Source organism: Chinchilla lanigera, unplaced genomic scaffold (genome assembly GCF_000276665.1).
Source record: "Chinchilla lanigera isolate Chin_1 unplaced genomic scaffold, ChiLan1.0 scaffold00014, whole genome shotgun sequence".
In the NCBI taxonomy this organism is placed as follows: domain Eukaryota; kingdom Metazoa; phylum Chordata; class Mammalia; order Rodentia; family Chinchillidae; genus Chinchilla; species Chinchilla lanigera.
In genome coordinates this window covers 32,641,789-32,652,977 of record NW_004955415.1, presented here as the reverse complement: position 1 = coordinate 32,652,977, position 11,189 = coordinate 32,641,789, and the positions used below count along the sequence as shown (strand labels likewise).

Here is an 11,189-nt window from a genome sequence, read left to right as displayed (position 1 = left end):
GCTGTGCTCCCCCTCCCTTGGCTTTCTGCCACAAACCTCTCTACAGTCTGCTGCTCACCTACCTCCTCTTCCTCCAGCCTCACATTTTGGGGCCTCCACGGGCATCCCCAGGAGCTGTATGTAGAGCATTCTGTCCCGGCCTCCAGGACCAGTGGCACATCCAGCTGCTCACAGCTACGCTTGGGGACTCGTGGCTGGTACCCTGCAGGAGCCAGTGGCAGGGACAAGCTGCCTCCAGGCACCAGCCAGCAAGGAGGGGACCTTGGCCTGGCTGACTGCCACTCCTCGCCTGTGGCTTGCACACCCAGCTCCCTCTTTACCCCAAGACCTAGGGCAGGAGGACCCTGGGCGTAATATACCTCTGTCCCCCAGCCCAGGTCCCAACCTCAGCCACTCTAGCTCTGAAATGCGGTCTGGAGGTGTCCCCACTCCTCCCAGCCTGTGCCCAGCTGTCTCCAGGGGCTGCTCCCTTCCCCCTCCTCCTGGGGTGCTTAAGACCCCTTCAAGTCAAGAAACTAGACACTGTCTTGAAGTCCACTTTTGTCCCCTCTGCTCAAACCTTGGGAGACTCTGGGCTGAGGATGGAGCCCTGACCCCCGCCAGGCTAGTTCAAGGCTGAACCCCTGTGCGGGCTTTCTCAGCAGGACGAATGTGGTGCTGCAGGCGGGCAGGCAGTCAGGGACACAGGGACCCCCCAGGGGCAGTCCCCTAGAGAAACCACGCCTCCCAGGGCTCCCACTAGCAGACTCCACACCGCACACCATGCTTTCCGGGCCCGGAAGCACCCATCGGAGGCGCCACTGCACTGGGGACCCAAGCTATCTGAATAGTGCCCGAGAGACCCTTTAGGGAGGGGGAGGGGCGGGGGGCTGGGGCTGGCTCCCAACTGCCCCCGAAGCAAGTGCCGCCAGGACCCCGCCCCCAGTGTGCAGAGCAATGACAAAAAGGGCTTCCCACTATGAACGTGTGAGGAGCGAAGCTCCGAGGCACCAGGCTGGGGAGGGGCTAGGTAAAGGGGTCCCTCCGCCCAGCCCCTCCGCTCCCAAGGCCGCATACTAGAAAGAAGGCTGCGTGTTCCAAGTGGTGTTTATTGAGCGCTTGGTGGGCGGGGCCTCGGGTACCAGGGCGGGGTCGGGGGCGAGTCCCGGGGACGTTCCCTCGGGCGGGTCTCTCGAAGTCTCCCCTCCGGCGAGCCCGGTCGGGTGATGGAGGCAGCATCCCGTCTCCGCGCCAGCTTCCTAGGCGGATGTGGTGGGACAGCAAGCGGAAGGCGAAGGTGCAGCCACCTTCCCGGCACCTTTGGAACCTGGCGGAGAAAGGCGGGGGGACCATCGTAGATGGTGATCACTCCGAGCTCCCCAAGTACCTCGGTTCCACCTGGGGGCTGCTGGGTTCGGGCGCCACCTAGGGGCTGTTCCTCGGATAGTAATCACTCGTGGACCCGGGCCGCCGCCCCGGGACCCAAAGCCCAAACCAAAGCACAGAACTTCCAACTCGGAGGGCCGTGCTGCCCCCTCGTGGCCGCCGGGCTCCGGGGAATGCGGATTTCTCCCGCTCCGGGGAAGTTAGCAAGACTACAGCCTCCAGCAGTCTCTGTAACTGTACGGAGTGACAGCTCCTCAAACGGCCCTACCCCCAAGAGGGAGAGCAAGGATTCCTATGCCCGCAAATACAAGGGAAAAAGGACGCCGGGCGTGTGGGCGCCTGGCACCCCACCACTAGGGCGGGTTGAGGCAGGAGATGGCAAGTTTCAGCCGGTCTGAGCAACTTAGTGAGACCGTGTTCCTCCCCGATAAAAATGGGTGGGAGGCTAGTGAAGTAGCTCAGTGCGAAGGCCCTGTGTTCCATCCGCAGCACCGCAAGAAAAAAAAGGTCTACAAACCTGGAGGGGTGGGGTGGAGGGGCCCTCCCGGCCCAGGCTCCGCCCCCAGGGGCTCCCAGCCTTACGGGTAGGCAGCGCCCCAACAGCATCCCACCCGCCCTCCACGGGGCCCGACTTCCTCAAAGGCCACTGATGTCCGTAGAATGCATTCTCCTTTAAAACCCCCTAGACCTGAGCTCTGCTGCACCTATAATAACCGCAGCCACTCGTCCCGGAACTGTGGGAAAGGCAGATGCCAGGGCCCGCGCAGACCCGGGGACAGGGGTGCAGTCTGCATTTGCACCGCACTGTAGGGCGAGGAGCCCCCGTGTAGAGCTGGGGCAGTGGGAGGGAAGCCGACCCCAGCGTTATGCCGAATGGAAAACGGTGCGCCCAGCCGCGTCCCCTGCCCACTTCTCCCCTCCCCCTCCCTCCTTGCTGTCTTGGGCTTCTCACCCAGGAGGCCACAGCAGCCACCTCCTTCGGAAGGCTCTGCACCCTCAGCTGTGACCCAGAACACTACTCAACCCTCCTCTTACACCTTCTGTGGCTCCCTAGTGCCTAAGTCTAACCGCCCCCCTCCAGCACTGGGGAGACACCCAGGGCCTGTGCGCTGAGCTACACAGCCCCAGCCTTTTCTAGTTTTTATTTTGCGACAGTCTTGATAGATTCCTGAATTGCCCAGGTTGGGCTTGAATTTGCGACCCTTTTGCCTCAGCACTCCAGAATGCTGGAATTACAGGTGTGCCCCACCAGGCCTAAGTCTAAACTTTGGAAGAGGTGACCCCCAAGGACCTACAGGCCTCCTCCTTGCCCCCGAACTCTGCCATCACCCCCTCCATCCAGGCACACACACTCTAGCCCAGACACACTGAATTTCACTGCATTCTAGCCCTCTGAGGATTGCTCTAGGCTCCTACATACCCTCTCCTCCAGGAAGCCCTCCTGGACCAGATGCATCCTCTACACACCCCATTCAGCACCCGGTTTTCACTGCCACTCTCCCATCCACCTGTCTACGGACACAACCAGCCCATAAAGCTATTTGGCTAGTGAGCTAACCGGTGAATACAGGGTACCGAGAGGCTGAGCAACTTGTGACCAGATACCCTTGTACCTGTTAGCGGGTGGCAGTGCTATGCCCGCCCCATGATCTCCTAGCAGATTCACCCCAAGTCTGGGAAAACATGGCATTATCCTTGTGGACCCAGAGAGGGAGAGCAGCTTGCCTAAGACCACACAGCAGATGCCATGCTCCAGATGCCCGGCAGTGGCAACACTTCCGTTTTCTAGTTGTTGTTTGGGAAACCGGGTCTTGCTATGTAATGTAGTCCAGGCTGGCCTTGAACTATGTTCAAGCTGGACTCGAACTCAGGCGATCCTCCTGCCTCAGCCTTCCAAGTGCTGGGATTACAGGTGTGCAGCAGCATGCCTGACCTAGACACTGTCTTATACTCTACGTGACTCCCTCCCCAAGCCCTATGAAGTGAGTGCTGCGGTTACCATAGAGGCCTCAAGGGGCTCCACCACCCACCCAAGACTAGTCCCCTTCAGGTGGGTCCCCAGCCACCTGCACAGGCACCTGCTGTTGCTGCTGTTCCTCCTCCTCCTCGGCGGTGATGGCCGGTGTCCTGTGACCTCACCTTGTCTGGCCGGGCCACCCTCTTGCCGGCGGAGTTGCGCGTGGTGTAGCTGTACACAGAGGTGTAGCCCTGGCCGGTGAGCGGGCAGAAGCGGCGGGTGTGAGCGCGCTCCCGGGTGGCCCCACACTGGGGGCACACATAGTCGCGCAGGATGGGGCACAGCACTCTGCCCGCCTCATCCTTCAGCACGTGGGACTGGTAGATGGCCCGCGACTCGCCGTTGTGCTTGCAGAAGGAGCACAGCCGCTCGGGGATGGCTCGGGGTTCTGAGCTCAGCTTCTGGCCCTCTGGCTCTGGAGCTGTGGTCACCGGAAGCTCAGGCGGGGAGTCCACCCTGGCTTCAGGCTCCTCTTCCCCACGCAGAGCCCCAATCAGGCGTGCCAGCCCCAGGTAGTCCGTCCATAGGTCAAAGGTCCCCATCACTGGTGCCCAAGTGCCAGGGAAGGGCAGTGGGAAGAACTCCCTGCGCAGCCCCTGCCCCCACCCTTCCACCTCTTCCCCACAGCCTCGCAGTCTGAGCTGCTCCTCTCCTTTTACCTCCAAGAGGCTGGGAGGGAAGGAGGGGCTGGGGGAGGCTCCTAAGGTCACAGGGGCCGTGCCTACCCCTTACTCCACTTGCGGGGCCACAGGATGGTTGCAGGGGGCACCACAGCCCCCTGCACAGGGCCAGGTCACCGGGGCGCTGCTCCTAGTGGGAGACCTCCCCTCCAGCCTCCCCCAGGGTGATGGGCCAGGTGATGACCTAAAGACCGCGGAGGTGGCCAGCAACTTAGTAATTTCTTTCTTTCCCTGGGCTCTTGGGCTGAGGCAGACTCTGCCTCCCGCCGGCCCTGGAAGGAAGGAGGGTGTCCCTGACTCTCAGACTGCCCACAGGGCTGAGCTCTCTCCCTGAGTGTTCACACCTCATTGTCTCCTGTAACCACACCAGGCTGGGGGGATTCATAATGACAAGGCTGGCAGAGGAGGCCCAAGGCCAAGCCTGGGGAGCCGGGCAGGAGGGGGTGAGATGGAAACCCCTGGGGCAGGAGGGCCGTGGAGTCTGGGGCAGTTAGTTCGGGCGGGTTCTGCTAATGGGGGAGCCTCGCCACCTGCAGCTCTTTGATCCTTTCCCTTTTTTCGGGGGTGGGGTGGGGTGAGGGGGTGGTTTCCTATACCGGGAATGGAACTCACGAACTTGTGCTTGCCAGGCAGGCGCTGTGCCACTGAGCTAAATCCCCAGCCCCCTCTTTGATCCTTTCCAATCAGAAGAGACCTCAGGATAGCCTCAGAAGGTGGGCTGTTTCCAGGAGGGACCCAGGTGGGACAGACCCTCAGGCACCCAGATCAGCAAAACTGAGGGCTGTGAGCTATACCTAGGACTTGGTCACCGGGAAGAGCTTGTGCTGCCTACACAATCCATCCATCCATCCATCCATCCATCCATCCACCCGACTGTCCATTATCCCTCCATCCCTGCACCCATCCACTCAGCCATTCATGCATCTGTCCACCCACCCATCCACCCACCCATCCATCCATTACCCACCCATCCATCCATCGCCCACCCATCCATCATCCACTCGTTCTCTACCCATCCACCCATCATTCCTGCATGCATGCATCCATCATCCATACTGCTTTCATAATTCATTTACCTATCTGTCCATCCAGCCATCGAAGAAAATTTTATTGAGCAAAACTCACCATGCCCTTTCAAAAAGGGGTTCTCAGCCTCTGGGTCCCCAGCCTGTGATCCACCCCACCCCACCCCCCGCAACCCTTCAGCATCTAATCAGCATCTAACGCATCAAAATCACACATCCCCAGCGAGGGGTGGTGGTGGTGGTGGCGGCGGTACACACTTGTTATTCCACTCAGCAGGCGGCTGAGACAGGAAGATCACAGGTTGGAATCTGGCCCGGCTAATTTAAGGACCTAGCAAGCAAGACCCTGTCTCAGCTGGGTGTGGTGGCACATGCCTGTAATCCCAGCACTTGGGAGGCTGAGTCAGGAGGATTGGTGCGAGTTCGAGACCAGCCTGGGCTACAAAGTGAGCTCAAGTCCAGTTTGAACTGCAAAGTGAGACCCTGCCTCAAAAAGGCCAAACAAACAAACAAACAAACAAAAACCCTGTCTCAAAATAAAAAGTAAAAAAAGAGCTGAGGATGCAGCTTGGTGTGAAAGCTATGGGTTCAACCCCCAATAATGGGAAAAAAAAAAAAAATCACACACATCAGCCCTTCTCCCCCCAGGGTGGGGGTGAGTGGGGGCAGAGTCTGGGTGGGTTCTGCCCTCTTCCCAGGGCCCCCTCCCCAGGCTGAGTACGGCCCAGCCACAGTGACATTCATCCCCCGGTGGGTCTAGCCTTCGTCCTCACAACCCACCGACAACAATGAATGTTGATTGTGGCCGAAGGGGCGGGGTCTCCCCAGATCTGGAAGGTGGGGCTCCGGACAGAAGGGCGGCAGTTCCAGGCCTCGGGGTCCACTCAACGGTCGATGGTTTGCCTGAGTCGTCCAAACTCACCGACAGGTTGAATGTTCCCCCAAACCCTTGCAGCATCACAGGGACTGGAAGAGGGGTCTGGCAGGGGCCGGGACCAAGCTGGGTGATGGGGATAAGAGGGGGGTATGGCCCCTCGACTCAGTAGGTCAGCAAGCAGTTACGAGTTGCCAACTTCTCGTCCCTACATCCGGGCCAAGCAGGAGATAGCGGCAGGCGGTATTCAGGCATTGCAAGGCATCCCCGGCCGGCCTCAGGGCGCGCCCACCCCCGCAGCTTGGGGGTCTGAGACCACAGGGTCTAGGAAGGGGAGAGGAAGGAGAGATTTTCCAGGGGCCCCAGGATGTCTGGCAACCCTCCAGCTCTGGCCGGAGGGACAAGGCTGTACTGAGAGATAAACAAGTCATTTTAATACAATGTAATGCTTTCCTGTGCCCCTGCACAGCCCTGATAAACAAGCCATTTTAATACAATGTAGTGCTTTTTGGGTTTTCACCTGTGCTGCAAGGCTGTTTATGAATACCCCGAAACTACCCAACCCCGGGGAACTGTGGAGAGTCCCTGACTGGACTGGGAGGGCCAGAGAGAGTGGGTGATGGGGGGAAGGGGCAGCCTGACCCCCTGATGTGGGGGTGCCGAGCCATGAGCCATCTGCCCTCCGCACTTCCTCCTCTGTCAAAGCGACCCAGCCCCGCTCCAGGGCCTCCTGGGGATGAGCGCCCATGCCCCCTCCGTGTCCCCGAGTCTTGTTGCCGGCCAAGCAGTGCCAAGGTCTGGGGACTCCTCAAGCCAAGGGTCATCCGTCCTGGTGGCAGAGAGCATGCCTAGAATGGGCGAGGCTCCGGGTTCCATCCCCAGCGCAGCAAAATAAATAAAAACCCTGTCCTCATCGCTGCACCAAAGGGTATAGTAAGTCCCAAAGAAAGCTCCTGGAGTGACCCCGGAGCAGATCAGGAACCTGAGGCGCGCTGACCTTGGGTGAACCCCACAATGCCCGAGGCCTGGTGGCACCAGAGTGCATCTCCGCCCAGACCCTAGCCCTGAGCGTGCCCCTGGAGACCTGCCACCACCCCAGGGGCCCTTCCCCAGCCCCTGTGAGCCGACCACTCAGGCCAGTACCGTTCCCAGGACGCTCCCTCTGGAGCCCCCGGAGGCTTGCATGGGGCTGGCCCCCAGACTCAATCCTCTTAACAGCGGCGGGACTGTAAAAACCACTCTGGTCACACGAGGTGGGGGGTGTGGGTGTCTTGGGGACACTCCTTCAGGGTGCTGGCTGTCCTCGCAGGACTTTGACCTTGTCCTGAAGAGCGGGGAAGTCCCGGCTTGAGGTCCCCCCCAAGCCTGGGGACTCAGGGAGAACAGGGTCTGGGTGGTCAGAAGGGACCCCCCCTCGGGGAAGGGGGGGGCTCGGTCAAGAGGCGGGGCTTTGGGCCGAGGGCGGGGCAATGCACGTGGACGTGGTGGGTGTGGCCCGGGCGGAGGAGGGGCGGAGGTGGTCCCGGTCCCGCCCTGTCCGCCTGTCTCTTTGTCCGCCTGTGTCGCGCAGGCTTCCCGCCCTCCGCGTCTGTCTAGGTCTGCCTGTCTCTTTGTCCCCGGGATCGCAGTCTGGGTCTGACTGTGCTTCCTGTGTCTGTGTCTGACGGTGCTCCCGCGCTGCGCAGCGTGCGCCTGTCTGCCGCTGTCGGAATCGACCGCGAGCGTCTGGCCCTGCACTCCCTACTTTCCCCTGCACCTGGTGACTGCAGCTGCCTGTCACACCCCTCACCGTGGGGACCTAGGGCCTCTGGGGGCTCCTGGGCTGGGGTCAGGTCCTGCCTAGACTCTGCAGTACCTGGGACAGAAATGGGGCTCTGTCTCCCACTTGCAGGCATGGGCACTGATGCAGGACTGACTGGTGCGGCTTTCAGAGCCCCACCAAGGGCCCCTCACCCCTTCTCACAGTAACTGGGAGGGTTGGCCTGATGCATCTGTTCCTACCAGGTGTGGCGGTGCACGCCTGTAATCCCAGCACTCAGGAGGCTGAGGCAGGAGGATCGCTTTGAGTTCGAGGCCAGCCTGGGCTACATGGTGAGACGCTCTCAAAAAAAAAGTTCAAAACCAAGTCCTGTGCTGTCTGTGTGTACAGAGTACATGTATGTGTGTGTGTGTGTGTGTGTGTGTGTGCGCGCGCGCGCGTGTGCGTGCACAGCACAGCCAGTGGAGAGGAGGCAGAGGGAAGAGGTCAGAACTGGGAAGACAAAGAACCCATTCTAGGGGTGCAGCCCCATGGGTGTGTCCATGGGGTCACACTGGTGACCCAGGCTGTCTAGACTGGCAGTTGGGGCTTTCTCATTTCATTGGCACCTGTGTGGCCTCTTAGGTCCCCATGCTGTCCTTCCGGGCCAGCCCCCAGGCTTCCCTTTCAGCTGTCAGGTCTGTCATGCCGGCCCTCACACAACGGGCTCATCTGGCTGGTCCAGCCCTCGGGGGGCAGTGGGCGGTGAGTGCAGCTTCCTTCCCTGCCAGCCCCCTGGGTAGGGGGCCAGGGCTGGAGGAGGTGAAGAGGGTCGCTCTCCTCATGGGTTGAAGCTGGGGGCCATGGAGGAGGTGGATTAATGGGAAATCCAACCAGGCACAGTGGCTCACTCCTGTCATCCCAGCCCTCTGGAAGGCTGAAGCTGGAGGACTGCAAGTTCCAAGCCAGCCTGGGCAACTTGGTGACTTAGCAACACACACACACACACACACACACACACACACACACACCCTTGCCAAAAAAAAACAAAAAACAAAAAAAAAACCCACTAAACCGGGCTGGAGATGTACCTCAGTGTGAAGGCCCTCGGTTCAATCCCTAGTACCAGAAAAAAGAAGTGGCAGGATCTGGGCACTTCTCCTGAGGCTCCTGGTGCAGGGTGACCCTGGCTTCCGTTCAAGGTGGGCTCCATCTGTCTGTGTGTGCATGCATCAGTGGGGAAGCCTCTCTCCGAGGGTGCTCTGCTGGGCTATTCAGCATTCTGCGGGTGTCTGCCAGTGCAGGTGGGTGTGCTCTACAGTGGATGGCTGTCTCTCTGCCACAAGTGTGTGTGTGTGAGGTGTGTGCATGTGGGCTTCTGTTTGTGTGTGCAATGTCAGCACGCTGTGGGTGTCTGTCAGGCTAATTGTGTGTAACTGCAGGTCGATGTGTGAGCCAGCATAGTAAGTGTCTGGCATCTATTGTCACTAGGTTTGACAGTAATCTTTGTGTCAGCCACAGATCAAGTCACCCTGGTCCTACCCCCAACTAAAATGTCAGCTCTAAGGAGCCCCAGATTTTGCCATCATCCACAGATCTATCCCCACTGTTAAAACTTTCTGGCATAAAACAGATGCCAAATAAACAAATATTCTACTCAGGAAGCTGAGGCAGGAAGATCAACAACTTGGAGGTCACCTTGAGCAATTTAATGACTTAGCAAGACTATCTCAAAATAATGTAGCTCAGTGGGAGAGTGCTTGTCTAGCATATTTGAGGCCCTGGCTTCCATCACCAGTACTGCCAAAAAAACAAAAGAAGTGTTGTCTGTGGCTATCTAGGTAACAGTTTTTTTATTTTTTATTTTTTTGAGGGCCGGGGATATAGCTCAGTGGCACAAGTGCCTGCCTGGGCAAGCACAAGGTCCTGAGTTCGATTCCTGGTACCAGAAAACAATACTTTTTTTGGTACCGGGAATAGAACTCATGACCTCTTGATTGCCAAGCAGGCGCTGTGCTACTAAGCTATAACCCCAGCTAGGTAACAATTTTTGTATATTCAGGTGCTGCTTCCCTGTGAGGCTGTTATACGCCAGTGTGCCTGAGATATGTCTGTGTGCATGCCAGTACTGCCATAGGTGTCCAAGTGTCTGGATGCAGAATCAAGTGTGAAGGTAGGTGATCACCAGTGTAGGTCCCTGAGGTGTTCCTCTGTGGGTGGCAGCGTCACTGCACGTGTCTAGGAGAATCCGTTGTACTGTGCATAGCCATGTGTCAGAGCGTGCAGCTGTGTTCCTGGCGGCTTTGTGTGTGTGTATGTCAAGACCCCATAACTGCTAGGCATGGAGACACCCAGAGGCTGCACCCAGAGGCTGAGGCAGGAAGATCGCTGGGCGTTCAAGGCCAGTTTGATGAGACCCTGTCTCGAAAAACAAAAAAAAGAGGATCCCAGTGACCTGCTCTCATGCATTGCCATCTCTGTGGGCCTGGCACTGCTGAGGGGGAGGAGATATGTCCTTGTTTTTGAAGGTACACAAATGTGTCTCCATGTCCGAGTTGTGTGGAAATGATGTCTGTGTACCTGTGTTGCACCTTAGGGGTCTGGTTGTCAGTTCCTCTGGGCAGTAGTATGTGGGTGACCATGTGGCAGCGGGCATCCATGTTTCTGTGTGTGTTCTCTGGGCAAGCCTGTCCCACGCTGTGGCCACCACGGGTAGTGGCTGCCTTCTTCAGCGTGGCAGATGTTCTCGGGCATGTCAGCCCTGCACTCCCAGCCCTTGTGAGTGATGTGTGTGCCCACGTGGCCGTATCTCTGTGAGTGACTGTCTGCACGTGTATCAGTGCTCCTAGGGGTGGCAATAGTATTCATAGGGATACTGTGTGCCTATGTATAGGGCCTGGCTTTAGTGGTCTTCTCTCTGTCAATTTGCAAATGTATCTGTGAGTATCGGGCAGTGGAGGGGGAGAAGGTGGGGGAAAGAAGGGGGCTTCTCCGCTTCAGCCCCAGTAACCAATGCAGTGTCTCTCTCCCAACAGCCAGCACTCCAGGGCGAGGTCCCTGCGGAAGGTGCCCTGTCGCTGCAAAAGGGTTCCTAAGCAGTGCTCTGGGCCATTTTTCCATTTTAGGGCCAGTTTTGGAGGATGGGCAGCTGTTCACAAAGCCTTAGCCTCGGTCCTACCCTGAAGTGGTCGCTGTAGTGACAGCCCGGCGACAACCAGGCCCGAGCGCGCCGTGAACTTGGCTGGGGGCTCGCGCGGGCCGGGCCTCTCCCCGCCCTGCGCCCCGAGAACAAAGCGCGGCCGCCTGAGCTGGGGGGCCCCAGGGTCCGGGTCGCGAGCTCCGGGCTCCGCTGCACCCACGACCTTGACCCCAAGCGCGCCCCATGGGCCGCCTTTCCCCGAAGGCCCTGCTGGGGTCCGGGCGGCCTGGTCGCCTCGGACAGTCCGGTCCCCTCGCGGCCCCCTCCTCCCCGTCCTCTCCCCGAGCCACA

At 59.2% G+C, this 11,189-nt stretch overlaps 1 protein-coding gene across 1 annotated transcript; it reads right to left on the bottom strand.

Annotated features, from left to right (window-relative positions):
• Positions 1 to 1,068: 1,068 nt before the first annotated feature.
• On the bottom strand, positions 1,069 to 4,523 carry Nanos3 (nanos homolog 3 (Drosophila)). Its single transcript, XM_005381069.2, has 2 exons — positions 3,444 to 4,523; positions 1,069 to 1,306 (listed from the first exon to the last, which is right to left on the bottom strand). The coding sequence occupies exons 1-2, from the start codon at positions 3,922 to 3,924 to the stop codon at positions 1,239 to 1,241; spliced, it is 549 nt and encodes a 182-aa protein (XP_005381126.1). The 5' UTR covers positions 3,925 to 4,523; the 3' UTR covers positions 1,069 to 1,238.
• Between the last annotated feature and the right edge of the window lie 6,666 nt (positions 4,524 to 11,189).